A 15727-nucleotide genomic window follows, 5' to 3' on the forward strand; every position below is an offset into this window, starting at 1 on the left:
CCCTTGTTTGGCCCATAGTTGGCGACCATTTTGTGTTATTTTTCATTTTTTTTTTTTTTTTTCCATTTTGAAATAATTCTTGTTACTTTAGTTTTCTCGGGTGGGGGAGAGCGTGCATGAGCCATTTCCCCCACATGGGACTTTTTTTTTTTTTTATCGTCCATTTATATATGCAAGCTGTGTGCTCTTTGCGACAGCGCGCACGCGGATGCAGACGCGGACACGAATGTCGGTGGGGGAAATGATGCGGTCGCTGGTGGGAGTACTAATTCGAGCGCCGCTTCTAAGTACGAAGGCAAACACGCCGATGCGTCGTGCTGGCTCCCTTGCGCACGAGTTAGTCGACCCGTGTGAAACGCGTAGCTCCAAGACCAACCAGTTTAAGATGAGGTTATTCGAAAGGGTTGTCAAATGGTTTTACACTCATCGCGCGAGGAGTCCCCATTTTGCGTGTGGCCACTAGTCTGCTTTTGTTTCTATTTTTACGTACCCATGCCCTGTATGTGTATGTGGGCATTCACTCGGCAAACGCGTAAGAAGCATCGCTTCGTTCTTGTGTTAAATGGGCTCGACTCAACTTACGAGCAGGTGGAGTGAACTTTCCTATTGGGGTTACTTGCGAGCGGAAGCGCTGTAAAGATGTGTCAGGCATGCGTTAAGACAGATGCAAAAGAGAGAAAAAAAAAAAAAAAAAAAAAAAAAGCGTGGCGCGTACACGCGGTGTGTATACTTGCGCATGCTCATGTGGAAGAGAGCGACTTCTCCCTACCTGCAGTTATTCTCCCCAATCGACGCATGAAGGGAAAAAAAAAAAAAAAAAAAAGGAAAACAAAATGCAACTCCATTCGCAGCGCCTTTCCCCTTTTGTAAAAAAATAAAAACGAGAACAGGCAATACTTCAGCCAACTCGAAGAGACTCTCTTTCTGTCCCCCCCTCCAATGTTTAAGAGCACATCTTGTGGTATCTTCTCAACTGCATGGAGGAGGGGATTTAGAGGAACATGGTGCATCCGTGTGTCATAAGAGAAAATTCTTTCTGGCCCCTCCCCCATTTAGTAGCATTAATAAAAATGGGACATTCTAATCCGGAGTAAAAAATTTCCCCCCAAGAAGTGTCGTGGCAGGGTACAGGTGGTGTGTGTTCCTCCATCTTAGCGATTGTTCCACCGACCTTGCAGACTTCTCTCTCCTCAAAACGGTTTCAAATTTTTTCATTTCGAAGAGTCGCCACTGTTCCCTTGTGGGATGTGCGCAGTGTGCCCCCCCCTCCCCCCTTCGGGTTAGCAACCTAATGGGGGGAAAAACCAAAAAAAGGAAAGTAGGTCCAGCGCAATATAAAAGAGGCACACACATAAAATTGGACGTAGGTTTTGTGGAGAGGCACAGGCAGAAGAAGGGGGGGAGTAAACGGAAAAGAGAGACGCGTCAAAAAAAAAGGTAGGAGGATCTTCGCACCGACGCAACCACTTACACGCATCTTTCTCTCCCCCCTTACCGCTTTTTCCCCCGCGAGATGGACGAGAAGAAGCAACTCAGTATCTCTAACCTGTTCACGTCAAACAGGGACGACGGGGGAAGGGGGAACCAAAATAAAGGACGTGCTGGTGGAGATGACAAAAGGGTTATCATAGATCGGGAGAGGAAGCAATCAATCTGGTCGCTGTTCACCCAGGTGGATGCTTCCGCGGGAGATGCAAGGAAAAGGAGCGAAGATGGAGATGATGCTACGGGTGGCGACATCTCACCTGTAGACGTATTTTTCACCCCAAGAAATGCACCACGGGGGAGGCAGGAGAAGGGGAAAGAGGCAGACAAGGGGGCAAATTGCCGCGAAGGAAGCCAAACGGATCGCCCCTCTGCTGCCAGTGGGGCCAGGCCAGGCCTGTTCAGAAACGTACACGAAAATGAGGATATTAAGAAAGAAATAGAAAACATAACTAGCAACTTCAAACGGAAGAACAACATTTTACTTGGAGACAAAACTGATGACGGTGTACTGAATAGCATTATCTCAAGGAAGAGGACAAAAATGAACATCGACGGGAGCCATCTGGCTGCGTGTTTCACTCCCCCAGCGGCAAGCTCCTCCGTGTCCTACAACGCATACAAGGAGTTCTTTGGAAAGGGGACCTCTAACCAAAATTTGACGGATGAAAAAAAAGTGATCGACAAAAAGACGCTCCTAGACGATTTAGCAGAAAATAAAACAAGGTACAAAATAAAGAATGATAATGTGATGAACCGGATGAAGGAGGAGACAAGTGAAGCAAACCAGGGCAGCAATTGGAAAAACGAAGAAGAAGAAAAAAAAAATCACACATGTATTCTGAAGAAGAAAAATGTGTGCGTCCCAGTAAATATAGTAAACCAAAATAATCATCAACATGTTATAAAAATGAGAAAAGCACATCAAATTTTATTTAAAAAGGATAACTTTAATATTTTTCACCACCTAGGAGATGACCTATTCAGGTATATAATATCAAATGTACAGAATAAAAATTTGCTCCTCTTGAATAAAAGGTTTAGAGACCTAATTCGTTGTCTCAGATTGAAACTCATTCATGATGTAACATTAAAAAATACCATTCCTCCTGAAAGTATTATAAAAACAGTATACACATCACAAAATTTGGAAGTGCTTGACCTATCAGGGTGTTCTCATCTCTCCTCTCACCATTTTCATTTATTTTGTAATTCTAATAATATTAAATTTGATAGGACCCTGAAAGTCTTGTCATTACATAGCTGTACCAGAATTACTGATTCAAGTTTGAAGATTCTTCTTCATCGATTTAAGTACCTCTCCATTGTGGACATTCGTAATTGCTACAAAATTAGTCATGAGGGAATATACCCCTTGAAATTCAAAAGTGGTTTGGTTAAATTGTACCTTGGAAATACAACCTCCTCTTCTACAGTGTCCAATTATCACTCTGATAATACTTTACGTGTGCTCTTTACATCTGTGCCTCCTCCATCAGGAGAATCTATTACTCCACGTATTTCTACCCATGGTGCTGAAATGAATGAACAAATTAATATCCCTCTCAAATCACTTTCCTGCTTTGAAATTACCAATGCGAAACAGCTGAGCGACATTTCGTATCTCTGTATCATTTCGAGGAACCTCAAGGTACTTAGCCTCCGAGGGTGCAACATTGATGACACGGTGGCCGTCTTTTTCAAATGCTTCACTAACCTCATCGCTTTAAATGTAGCAGACACCAAGGTGTCCAATGAGGTCATCAAAACGGTCTGTGATCACTCACCAAAAATGAGGATCCTCGATATTTCCAAAACGGTAGAAGTCCACAACGACACCATCTTGACCGTCGCCAGAACTCTCAAGCGCCTCCGGAAGATTAAGGTGTCCTCCTTGCAGTAATGATGGAGCGAGTTACGTGTGTCACTGTGGAGGCGTCACCCTGACCGGAGCACCGCGGCATATACTTCACTTGCCATTTAGCTACATCACAGCGACGTGGCGCATTATTTCATTTTCCATTTAGCTACATCACCGCTGCGCCCCTTCACCGCTCCGCAGGAACGTGGACAACTTCTCCGTTCGGGAATTCCTCAAACACTGCAGGGACCTCGTAGCATTTGATTTCTCCTGCTGCTGGAAAGTTAATAACTCCTTTTGTCACGTGAACGGACTGGACGTCGCGTCAGGTGAGGACTTAAGAGGGGAAAGCACACCCACATGTTTTAAGCGAGCTGCCTCCTCCCCATCAAGGCCATTAAGCGGCATTTAACACATGTCATACCATTACACATGAGGAAGTACACGGAAGTATGTTCCTTTTTGTACACGCGATGGAACTCCACCCTACTTCCTTTTTTTTTTATTTTTATATCTTTGCTTCCACCACTTCTCAATCGCTTCCATCGCGCAGGGCCCAAGTTGACGGATGTGGGCGTCTACCAGTGCTCAGTCGACCGCAGGGCCTGCGAAGGGGCCCTCACGGAAGTCGGCTGCTCCTCCGTGCGCGTGCACATATACAATGTAAGCGGGGCGCGCCACGGACACGTGGAGAGGGAAGTGTAGCGCCGTAAAAATGGAACGACTGTCGGCGGAATCCTCTACGAACATCAGACACATGTTACAAGTTTCCACCTTGCACATTATTTTTTATTTTATTTTTTTTCCCTAAAATGCCTCGCGCAGGAGCTGAAAATATTTGAGACATCCATTTACGCGGACGTGGACGCACTGGATCAGGGCGATTAAGTGGGGGGGGGGGAACTATACAAATGGCCCAGCCCCTTATGCTTTCCCCTTCCCCTGACCGTTTTTCCACACTTTGAGTTTGAAGAGGTCACATTTGTACGTGTAATGCGTTTTTCGGTCATTTTTTTGCCATTTTAAAAAAGCCTCCTTTTAACCCCTTTTTTGAATTCTTTTTTTTTTACCATTTTGAAACCCCCTTTTTAATTCATCCAACTTGGCATTGTTTCCATTTTGAAACGCATAAGTTGGCTGTATAACAAAGTATTATATTAACCCTTTTTTTTTTAAAACGAATTCAGTTGATTAATTTTTTCTAATAACGTCCTGCGTCCATACTCCAGTTCACTTTTCATGGGTGAGAATAATTTGAAGACAGTTTTCGCTTCCCGGCCAAATTTTTTTTTTGTTTTTTTTTTTTTTTTTTTTTTTTTGTTTTTTTTTTCCTCATGAATAAGTGCCTAAACAGTTCATTCCTCGCCAAGTCTGTTTTCCTTTTTCCGGTGGCGCGCGGCAAGAAGCGACAAAAAAAATTGTATGTAACCCCCATTTACGTAATGCATTATATCTTTTTAGTTTGCGTGCATATATTATAATATATACTGCGCTTTTGTGGGCATATTTTTCACCCCCCCGGCCGATTGGCGCAGCATCAGCCCTGTTTTTCTTTTTTCACGTCCATGCGAATGTTCACTGCAATAAAGTAAGTGCTCCTGCGAACATAAAGGAAAAAAAAGCAGAATGGGCCCATTTTAACTTGATTTTTTTTTTTTTTTTTAACTAATGGGAAAAATATATTTCCTTCGCGTATATAATGGCGGCATTGTAGTCCGAACGAGTTGGCGCGAGTGAACACTCCCATTAAGAGTGGGCCAGTTAAAATTATTTTTTGCCCTTTTCTCGTTTGACCCGTTTGCACATAAAAAGTGTGGACCCTCCTGTTTTTCCATGACGCTTTGCGTCGTGCGTTTTTCCTCGAGCGCCAACAAGGTTTTTCCTTCCCGAGGTTTTGCGAGGAGGAACATTTGATGGGAGGAATTTGGTTCCCCTCCGGAGGTAGCAGTTTACACAAAAAAAGAATAAGCGATCAAGCGGGCGGGCGAATGAACAAACGGACAAACAACTAGACAAATGAACTAGCGAGAAGAGACAAACAAACGTGGAAGGGGACCTGTTTTTTTTTTTCCTTCGTCTTTTTTTGTGAAGGGAAGAGAACGGGGCGACATTCATTTTTAGTTCTCGTTTGGGGAGAAAAAAAGCAGCAGCATCACAAGCCAAGTGGAGCGGCATATTTATACGTGGGTAACCATCTTACAGTTGTATGTAGGCTGGTTTGCCAAGGATGGGTGGCGGGGAAGAGAGTAACGGCGTACGGGATGATGGCCAGTTGGCCCACGACTCGGATGATGGAGGAACGAGCGAAACTTCAAATGCGTACGAAGATGTCGTGGAGAATGGAGACGCTCCAAACGGAGATGGCACGCAGGGGAGGCTGAATAGTAGGTTGAATGCTGACCCATCACAGCATTCGCTGCAGCATGCATCGCAGCACCCCCCTGATGACGCGGCTCATCGTCCGCCAACCTCCCTGCGACACCGATTCTTCAAAAGCGCCCCCAGAGCGGACGACGCGGAAAAGTGCCACAAGGGCAAACCCGACGCCCAGACAGCGCCCCAGCGGAAAGAAGAAGACCCCCCAAAAAAAGATGAAGCAGAAAAGGAACAAATCCCATCAGAGCTAGAGTGTGCCATATGCATGAAGCTTCTAATAATACCAGTGACCATCCCGTGTGGACACAACTTCTGTCGGGACTGCCTAGAGAAAGCCAAGGAATACAAAAACACATGCCCCTTGTGTAGATCCAATATGGGAGACAAAAAAAATATTAATATTTTATTGGCCGACCTGATAAAGGAAAAGTACCCCTTGACATATGCCAAGAGAGTTGAAGAAATGGAAATGATAAAAAGAGAAAAAGAAAAAAAAATACTAAAGGAAAGATTTGATGCGATTAAAAATTCTTCTGTCATTCCTCTGTTTAAAGTTCCCCTAATCTTTGGTCCGTACTTCCCAGGAGAGGTGTTCGATCTAAACATATACAATGAAAAATTTATTGACCTAATTGAACTCATATCAAGTGAAGAACGCACATTTGCTATCACATCTAGTAAGGACAAATCAGATAATGGAGATGAAAAAATGTATGGAATACATGTTAAAATTTTACAACAGAATAAAACGAACCAAGTGTTCTCTATAAAATGTGTAGCAAACTTTCGGGTCATTCTTTATAACATCATACACTTTCACCAATATGAGAATTATATAGCTAGCCATTCTCCTCTCTTTGACGAATCCATTTCTTTGAACTTATTTGAGTACATTTTGTTCAGAGGACTAAAGGGAGCTGCGGGGGGTGCTACAGGTCCGGCTTGTTCTCTCGCGACTTCCCCCTCTACCGATCCCGCTTCATCTTCCGCTTCTTCCCCCACTTCTTCCCCCGCTTCGTCCCCCAATGCTAGTCAGAATTGCCACCACGGCTGCAAAGGGTTGAAGTGTAATAATCGAAACTGCACGAAGCAGGCTTCTTCCCCTTGCGATAAGCAGAAGGGGGGAAATACACCCGACGGGGACAGCTGCACGTGCGCCGCGTCGTCCGAGCGGATGAACGGAGAATGTACTACCCACCAAAGCACAGTCGACTTGGGAAAGAAAAAAGTGGAAGACCTTAAGAAATTACTAAACAAAATAGAATTAGAAGATGATATAAATGCTATTTCGTCCTACTATGACCAGTGTAGAAGTATCATGAGCACTTCAACCGACACAAACGATTATAATGTGTACAACGCGGTGAATTATTACTGCTGTGTAATTTTTTCCAGAATTTGTCTTCTGTGCATAAGGTACCAGCTGAACCGTTTTGGCAATGCAGGGATACGTTTGTTTAATACCAAGTTTCGAAACGTGAAGCTTACCTCCTCTGAACCATCCAATGAAGAGCTAGAAAATTTTTCCTACTGTCTTAGTAGCGCCATTATCTCAAGGTCCATTCTCAAGTGGAGGTGGTTCAAGACGACCAACACCACGGAGCGCCTTGAGAGCATAACTCAATATTTTTTAAAAAAGAAAAATAAAAGTATTTTGGCCCTTGACAATTCCAGGTCTCCAATTATTCACCGCCTCTTTATGTTGGACTCCATTTCATCGTCTCTTCTCATTTTGGTTTTCATTTCAATAATCATATTTGTTAAGTACTTCCTCTACTGAGGTAGTTTGGGGGATTACTGCTGAGTGGACCGGTGAGGAAAAATAGGATGTCTGTAAATAACCTGTGTCATCCTATTTTTCGCTTTTTTTTTTCAACACAGCTATTGGGAAAGATATACACGTACCTACCCCTCCATTTGGTGTTTTTCCTGTCCTGTTTTCATTTTTTTTTTCATTTTTTTTCATTTTTTTTCGTACGCTTTGTAAAACATAGCTCACTTTTTATGACTCTCCCCTTATTACTACTGTTTTTAATTTATATATATATTAAGATGATTCTCCTTCATCTCCTCCCTTCTACACCATCCATGTGGTTACAAACTGTTTGATTATAATACACCCTCCCCAAACGGAATTAATTTTTTTTTTTTTTTTTTTCTGCACACCAACTTGGGATTGGTATAGTTTTACTTGCGGGCAGATCCCGTTGTGTCGGCAGGGCTTAGGGGTTCTCTTCCTCGACGTTGCAGAGTGAACAGGAGAAAACTGGTCCATACGAGTTTGCTTTAAAAATGATCCCGGACCCAAACTATCCCTCGTGTGCAGTTCATATGGGGTAGACGTGCTCCCCTTGCGCATTTAAACCTGCTCTCTGACCAGCGAGTCATGCCTCCTTTCAGTCAAGGGCGAGTTCACTCAGGTGACCGCAGAGAGGTGGATGACACACACAGTGCGCTTGTCATGGTGAAGCGCAGCCAGAAATTATGCTCTTTGCAGCTGGGTAGGGGTAAGTCTAACTGAACTAGTAGTCACCGCCATCCCCTTGCAGGTGCGGGAGTTCCCATCCATATTGGCCAAGCAATCGAGTATTGCTGTATTTGATGGAACCCCTGGAAATGTCTTAGCATCAATTTATGGGTTAAAGAAACTAGGGAAAACCCCTCCCCCCCCAATGACGCACTTTCATTTTAACCCTACATTTGATCGAATCTTTTTTTTTATATTTTTTTTTCGTACACTTGTTTGATAACATTTTTACATGCACAGTGAAGGTGGCCTTGTCTCACCTCTCTGCAGTGGTGTCATAACCCAGCGCAGCGTGCTCTTCTTAACCAGGCCACTCTTTTCCCATTGACACTTGGCGCGCAATGTCTTTTATGGGCCATTTGGGTCAAAGCCTGGGTGTCCTCATTAAAGCGTTTAAAGAAAAAAAAAAAAAAAAAATATGCGGTGGTTTTTTCATTCCCATTTTTGATGTAATTATTTTAATTTTTTTTTTTTTTTTTCCGTTCGTGCGATACGTGGGAAAAAACAGGGGCGCACTGCGTAGTGTCACAGTAGCAATATCGTTGCAGGTAACATATGCCCGTCACTGTTACCCATCTTGCCACATCATCCCCTCAGGGTGCATTTTTTTTTAACTGTTCCCCTTGTTTAAATTTTTTTTTCTTTTCCCCCACGCCTGTCGTTTCAAATTCCCCTTCTTTGTGGATTTATTTTTTCACAGCACCGCGGCCCCCCCTTTTTTTACTTCTATATATTGACCCCCTTCAAAAAGAGGCAAAATCTTTTTTATTCAAAAGTAGAATAAACTAGCTCCCTCACGTAGGGAAATTGTAAAAAGCGAATTGGGATCTGGAGATCGCCAAAAGAGACTTTGTTTCATTTCATCACCATCGTCAGCGTCCCCGTGCATCCGTGTCACAACGTTTCACTACCGCCCTTGTATGGCCTAAGCAGCGCCGCCGTTTTGAATCGATTGAGGCCACCTCAATGTGAACATCATGCCAATTGGAGTCCATAGCAGGAACAGGCAAAGCTGCGCAAAACGCACAAGAGAAGAAGCGAACCAGTGCTCTGGGGGCCAACAGGAATATTAATATATGACACGATTGCTCTCAACAAGGACCACCAAAGAGAGAAAAAGAGAACGAAAATAAATCGTAGGGGAAAAAAGGCAAGGAGAGAAAGATAACCCTTGGAGATAGAGTCATAGCCCCGCCTGCCAACATGAATTGAATAAAGAACAGAAAAGTTCTTTATAAGTAGGCATACACTTGGTTTCTGTCAACTTTTCTGCCTCCATTTTTTTTTTTTTTTTTTTCTTTACGATACTACTGTGGAGCAAAAATCTGCTTTCCAATTATTGACCGGTACGCTACCACGAATTGTTGAATCTGTTGTCCCACTGGATTTGCCACCCCCCCCCCCCCCCCTTTCTTTAAATGTAAATTAAAAAAAAAAAAATACAATGAAATAGAATAAAAAAATAAGAACAGTTGCCATATTTATACCATGCATGCATTTATCTTTGATGCACCTGTGTGTGCATATGTAGTTAGCCCTCTTCACTCGCATCACCGCTTCACTCGCTTCACCTTCTGATACACGTTCCCTCTGCAGATGAATAATGAGCCCTTCAGCTTCAACGCGAACGCCCCGTCGTACTACCCCGGAATGGCCTACCAGAGAGGCGGCCCAGAGAGCCAAGAAGAAAATGACGCGGACAACGGTTCGTCCTGCCTGGGTACTGAAAACACAGAGGACCCAATTGTGAATGAGGTAGAGGAAAAAATAAGACAAATGAAAACAAGTGATGACCATCCAGTGGAGCCATACGAAGAAGAAAATGATAGTGCCACGGACCTAGATAAAAAAGACCAAGTAGAAGATTCTCAAGGAGAGAAAAATGTACAAACAAAAAGCAAATTAATTCCAGTCGATCCTAGACAGCACTTAAATATTATTTTTATAGGACACGTAGATGCAGGAAAGTCAACGGCCTGTGGAAACATCCTTTACATTCTGGGTTATGTTGATGATAGGACTATAGAAAAGTATGAAAGAGAGGCCAAGGAGAAAAATCGGGAGAGCTGGTTTTTGGCTTTCATTATGGACATCAACGAAGAGGAGAGACAGAAGGGAAAAACGGTGGAAGTCGGTAGAGCCCACTTTGAAACCAAGGACAGGAGGTTTACAATTTTAGATGCCCCGGGACATAAGAACTTCATTCCTAATATGATTAGTGGTGCTGCACAGGCGGACATCGGTGTGCTCATCATTTCCGCTCGCAAGGGGGAGTTCGAGACAGGCTTCGAGCGCGGGGGCCAGACCCGCGAGCACACGCTGCTAGCGAGGACGCTAGGTAGGGCCCAGGCGCCAGACGCGCGTCAGCACCACGCTATCACTACGCTGACATTATGCCCATATTATAACTATGGTTCTCACACCACACCGCTAACTACACTTCTGACGGTAGACCCCGCACTATGTGCTTCTGGCACCACACTTATTTGTCGCTTCCCCCCACCCCGCAGGAATAAACCAACTGATCGTTGCCATCAACAAGATGGACGACCCCACGTGCAACTGGAGCGAAGCCCGCTACGACGAAATACAAAAGAAAATAACCCCCTTCATAAAGTCGTGCGGGTATAACATCAACAAGGATGTGTATTTCGTACCCATCTCGGGACTCACGGGACAAAATTTGTCTGAACATGTCTCCGATCCAAACTCCAAGCTATATGATGCAAGGGGTAGTTGGTATGATACATCTAAGCCTACCTTGTTTCAAATTTTAAACACGTTATCACCACCCCCCTGGGATGAAAAGGGACCTCTAAGAATCCCTCTCCTAGAAGGATACAAAGACAACGGGATCATAGCCATAGGAAAAATTGAATCAGGAACTTTGTATGGAAATAATATGAGTTGTGTTCTTATGCCAAATAAATTAAAAGTGAAAGTACTGAATGTGTATTTAGAGGATGATGAAGTTCCTTATGCCAAGCCTGGAGAAAATGTTCGTGTCAAGCTGTTAGGTGTAGAAGAGGATCAAATAAGTAAAGGGTTCGTCCTGTGCGATTCTTTGAACCCATGCTCCGTTGTTAGTGAGTTTATTGGAAGAGTAGCAATTGTAGAGTTACTTGAACACAAGCCAATCATCACAGCAGGATATTTCTGCATCTTCCATGCCCACACGACTTGTGAGGAAATTCAGTTCCTAGACATGCTAGAGGTCATTGATAAAAAATCCAAAAAAAAAAAAATAAAACCCAAATTTATTAAAAATGATTGTATCGTGACTGCACACTTTTTGCTCTCCAACCCCGTGTGCATAGAAGTGTATGACAAGCTTCCCCAGCTGGGCAGGTTTACCCTGCGGGATCAGGGCAAAACCATAGCCATAGGGAAGATACTCGAGTTGAAGGGTTGAGTTTGCGGTTAGTTTGCGGTGAGTTAGTTTGCGGCGAGCTCGGGGTGATCTCCGGATGAACTGAGGCGGGGGAGGAAGAAAAGTCGTTGTCACAGGGGGAAAATGATCGCGTCGCTGCCGTGCCACAGTATGCTGGTCTACGTTTACATTTTCTTCCAATTTGCATGCCATTTTTTCCTCTTTTTTCTCTTTCGCGTGAGCGTTTCCCCATGGATCAATTCCCCATTTTTAAAAGTACGTATCCCCCCGCCCCATCCAGTATAATATGCGTAAAGGATTATCCGCACTTTATACTGTGCTTACGTGTTGAGTGCCCGCAGACACCCCATTCACTCCATGTCCTTATTTTCTTCGTTCCGTCCACTGGACCATAAAGAAATGAAAACTTATCACCATGAGTAAAAAAAAAAAAAAAAAAAAAATGTGTGCCTTTCTGCGCCATGCGGTGTGAACGTTAGTGAAACATGATAAACCCAGTCATGGGTGATGGTGGCCCATATAAAATACCACCTTTTTTGGCTCCGTGCTGGCCGCAGCAGGGGCGAAGTGGAAGATTTCCCAAACGAGACAAAAGCTTTTATATAACATCACTTCCACCCTAGCGCGCCGCCGGTATGCCCAACTTTTGGTCATTTTTAAAAATGTAGTTTTTTAAAAAAAAAACTTGTTTTTAAGTTTCGTTTTGAAAAACATGCATGCATTGAAAAGGATATGCTAAGTGGACGCAATGTTGGCGCTTGCGTATTGTGTGGCCTCTTCCCCCTTTGCGTCATCGCATGGGGAAGCAAGCCCACGTGTAAAAAACACAGGAGAGGTGCGTAGAAATATGTAAAGCAGGGGGTAAAAGATGGGACGCATGTTGGCATGCATGTTGTCAGCATACCAGTTGCCGCCGCGCGCGAAGAAGTAAACAAATACGAAGAGGGAGGAAGAGAGAAAAAAAAGAAAAAAAAAAGGTATAAAGTGGAAACGAAAAATTGGTACCAGGTGTGGCATTCTGACAAATATGCAAAAGTAAACACACAACTTGTGCTTTTTTTATAAAATGGGGAGAGAGTACAAAATAAAAAAAAAAAAAAAAAAAAAAAAGCTAAATCGAATTTTGGCTGACGACGAACAGGGGGGAAGGGGAAGCATCTATCTAACCCGTAACACGAACACACATATGTGTGTGCCTGTTCTAATGACCCCCTGTCAGAGGTGCAGCTTGCGCTGCTTGAAGAGAGCGCTGAGCAGGTTGCTATTACGCACAAGGTAAAACACAATGATGGCGAAAATGAGGATCCAGATGATGCACCAGGTAGCTACTTCATTGTTATTCATTATGAGATCCTCCTGGAGAGACAGATCAATATTTGCGATGATTTTCTCCCTCTGGGCACTGGTCGTTTTTAAGCTCTTCGAAATAACGTCCTCAAAGTATTGTGGCAAAACAAAGTAGTTGTTCACAAGCTCATACTTCTCCTTATTGTAATGAAAGTACATGGTGGGAAGGATCCAATTCAGGATAACCCCTTGGTAGGTGTATGTATTCATAACCGTTTTAAACGCCTCTACTTTGAGTAGATCCTTCTTACCACTATTCACCTCCTCCAAAGTCACATTAATTCTGTCTACCAAGTCTTTGGAAATGTTATTCATATTTTCTGTATTATAAATGAGGTCACTTATTTCATAATACTCATAAGGTATGCGCGTCGTGACAATGTATTTGTTAATGTCTTTGTTGTGGCTCTTGTCTGTAATGACAACACAGCCATTGAACAGAGCATCAATTACCATTCTGTTTAACATGCCTGCAAACTTGGAGCTAATTACACACACTTTACTTCTGCGCAACATATCATGATACTCCTTCAGCTTGTTCTTTATCAACTTGTGTGTGGTCTGCATGCCCCATACTTTCCAGTAGTATAAATCGAATTCGTATTTCTTTATTCGATGTTTCAAATTATTTATATCCTTGTTATAAATATAATCCATTACCTTTTGAATTAGAAAATCATTATAATTACTAGAAGTGGTGTTGCAAAGGTAAAGGATATCAATATCCCTATGCGTGTTATTCAGAAAGCTCGGTACCGTATCTTTGTAAGTACATGCTGGGAGGAAAATGTCTAGAAGCGAGTAGGACAACTCCAACTTGGGCATATTTTTCTTCTTTTTCTTCATCATCTTTTTAGCGAGGTCTTGGTAAAAGGTAGGACTGACTACCATTTCCTTGGAGCTATCGTTGGGATCGTTCTCTATCACGTTGAACATATTTTCCATATTATTCAAACAGCAAGGATTCACTCCATGGGGTAGGAATGCCCACAATGTTTTGTTTTCATCATCATCGTGTTCATCCTCTTGGTTGGAGTCCTCTCCTTCTGCACTCAACTCATTCTTTCCCTTCTTCTTCTTCTTCTGCTGGTCGTCCTCCTCTTCTTCATCTCCAATTACCCCATTATCTCCTTTCCTTTTTTTAGTGTCGTAATTTTTTCCCTTCTTCTTATGCTTATTTGCTATGACATCATTGGAGTCATTACTCGACACCTTGTTCCACAAACTGTTGATGAGTTTTCTCTTCTCCGACCCAGAGTCAATACTGTTCAAAGGATTGTACTCAAATATATTCACCTGGTTTTGAAAAAATATGTGAGGAAATAAATTCAAGTAAGAATTCTTCACGCTGTTATCCCACCCATCATTTATAAATATTAGAGTGGTCATTCTGGGCATATTCTTCAAAAAAAAATAATGATTGTAATAGTTCGATACAAAACTGCTGTGGACAAAGATGATGTCAAATGGATCCTTTCCAATCTGCTTCTCATAATTGTGCAACAGCGTGTGTAAATTCTTCGTAAAAAATAAAGGGTAATATTTGAACCCATATCCCCACATGTACGTATTCCACTTCAACTGACTTTCCATAATATCATACAAATTGAAAAAATACCTGTCCATGGAGGTGGAGAAGGCTTTCTTCGTTGAAAGGAAGAGAACACGGGGTACACGCAATACATACTTGGATGTGTCTCTCACATCTGATTTGGCATTCAAGGGGGGTAAGGGAACGAGAAATGATTCTGACTTGGCATACGGAGAAGAAGCATCCTTACCAGACAGTCTGTATTGCTTCACCATTTTCTTCACATCTATGTTTAAGCTATCCATCATGTACTCCAAATTATTATAATTGATATATGACAATATACAATTCTTTTCCTTACTCGACTCGCAATTACATTCATGCAAATTATCACTCTCCCCTGCTATTAACCCACGTAAAAGTTTCTCATTTTCTAATTTGCCCTTTCTTAAAATGTGCCCACTGATAGATCCACTTTCAACAGACTCATTATCATCCAACTGATTCACGTCAGCGAACATTTCTGTTTTCTTCTCTTTTTCCTCATCACTCATTTGTTCGTAATTAACACTGTTATCATTTGCACTAACGTAAATATGCTTTTCGAACTCATCATCAATATTGTATTTGTCCTTTATGTCCTCCTCACTTGTTATGTCATTTAGGATTTGTCTCTCGTAGGAGTACGGATTGTATTTCCCTTTGAGTAAGTTGAAAAAACTTTTCAACTTGGAGTTCTTTTCTTCTAACTCTTTGCTACCTCCAGTAACATTCATCCCCTTACTCTTGTTTATCAAATTTTGCAATTCTTGCAGGAGGTTCTTTTCACTCTGATTATACTCTAACATGATGGATTCTTTGTTTGTAGACCCATCCATTACACTTTTGTCTAATGCGAATGGCGCATCGTTGTTCTTCTTCTGTGAGTTGAGGAAGTTCCCCAACAGGGACTGGAGGTCGCCCATCAGTTTGTTGTTCCCGCCTCCCTTATTAGCTCCCAAATTGCCCAGCAGACTGGTTAGGTGCTCTAAGGGGTTACCACTCTTTCCATCGCCTCCCTTGTTCGCTCCTAGATTGCCTAGTAGACTGGTTAAATTTGCCAGTGAATTGCCTGCCTTCCCATCACCTCCCTTGTTCGCTCCTAGATTGCCTAGTAGACTGGTTAGGTGCTCCATTGGATTGCCTCCCTTCCCATCAGCTCCCTTGTTA

The 15727-nt window shown here is 42.8% G+C and overlaps 4 protein-coding genes across 4 annotated transcripts in view; 3 read left to right on the forward strand and 1 right to left on the reverse strand.

The window, feature by feature from the left end:
- Positions 1–1513: 1513 nt before the first annotated feature.
- Positions 1514–4234, forward strand: AK88_02699 (uncharacterized protein; the record flags this gene model as incomplete). Its single annotated transcript, XM_012480324.1, has 4 exons — positions 1514–3384; positions 3548–3675; positions 3900–4009; positions 4172–4234. The coding sequence occupies 4 exons, from the start codon at positions 1514–1516 to the stop codon at positions 4232–4234; spliced, it is 2172 nt and encodes a 723-aa protein (XP_012335747.1).
- Positions 4235–5573: 1339 nt separating this feature from the next.
- On the forward strand, positions 5574–7502 carry AK88_02700 (uncharacterized protein; the record flags this gene model as incomplete). The annotated part of the gene is made up of 1 exon (XM_012480325.1): positions 5574–7502. One exon carries the CDS (start codon positions 5574–5576, stop codon positions 7500–7502), a length of 1929 nt encoding a protein of 642 aa, XP_012335748.1.
- Positions 7503–9845: 2343 nt separating this feature from the next.
- AK88_02701 (uncharacterized protein) lies at positions 9846–11661 on the forward strand (the record flags this gene model as incomplete). The annotated part of the gene is made up of 2 exons (XM_012480326.1): positions 9846–10587; positions 10760–11661. 2 exons carry the CDS (start codon positions 9846–9848, stop codon positions 11659–11661), a joined length of 1644 nt encoding a protein of 547 aa, XP_012335749.1.
- Positions 11662–12855: 1194 nt separating this feature from the next.
- AK88_02702 (uncharacterized protein) overlaps positions 12856–15727 on the reverse strand; it is a gene marked incomplete at both ends in the record, with an annotated part of 6789 nt that continues 3917 nt past the window's right edge. Inside the window, one exon of the mRNA XM_012480327.1 lies at positions 12856–15716. Coding sequence (XP_012335750.1) covers positions 12856–15716 — 2861 coding nt within the window. The remainder of the gene's footprint in view (positions 15717–15727) is intronic.

The sequence above is a fragment of the Plasmodium fragile genome (assembly GCF_000956335.1).
Source record: "Plasmodium fragile strain nilgiri unplaced genomic scaffold supercont1.27, whole genome shotgun sequence".
In the NCBI taxonomy this organism is placed as follows: domain Eukaryota; phylum Apicomplexa; class Aconoidasida; order Haemosporida; family Plasmodiidae; genus Plasmodium; species Plasmodium fragile.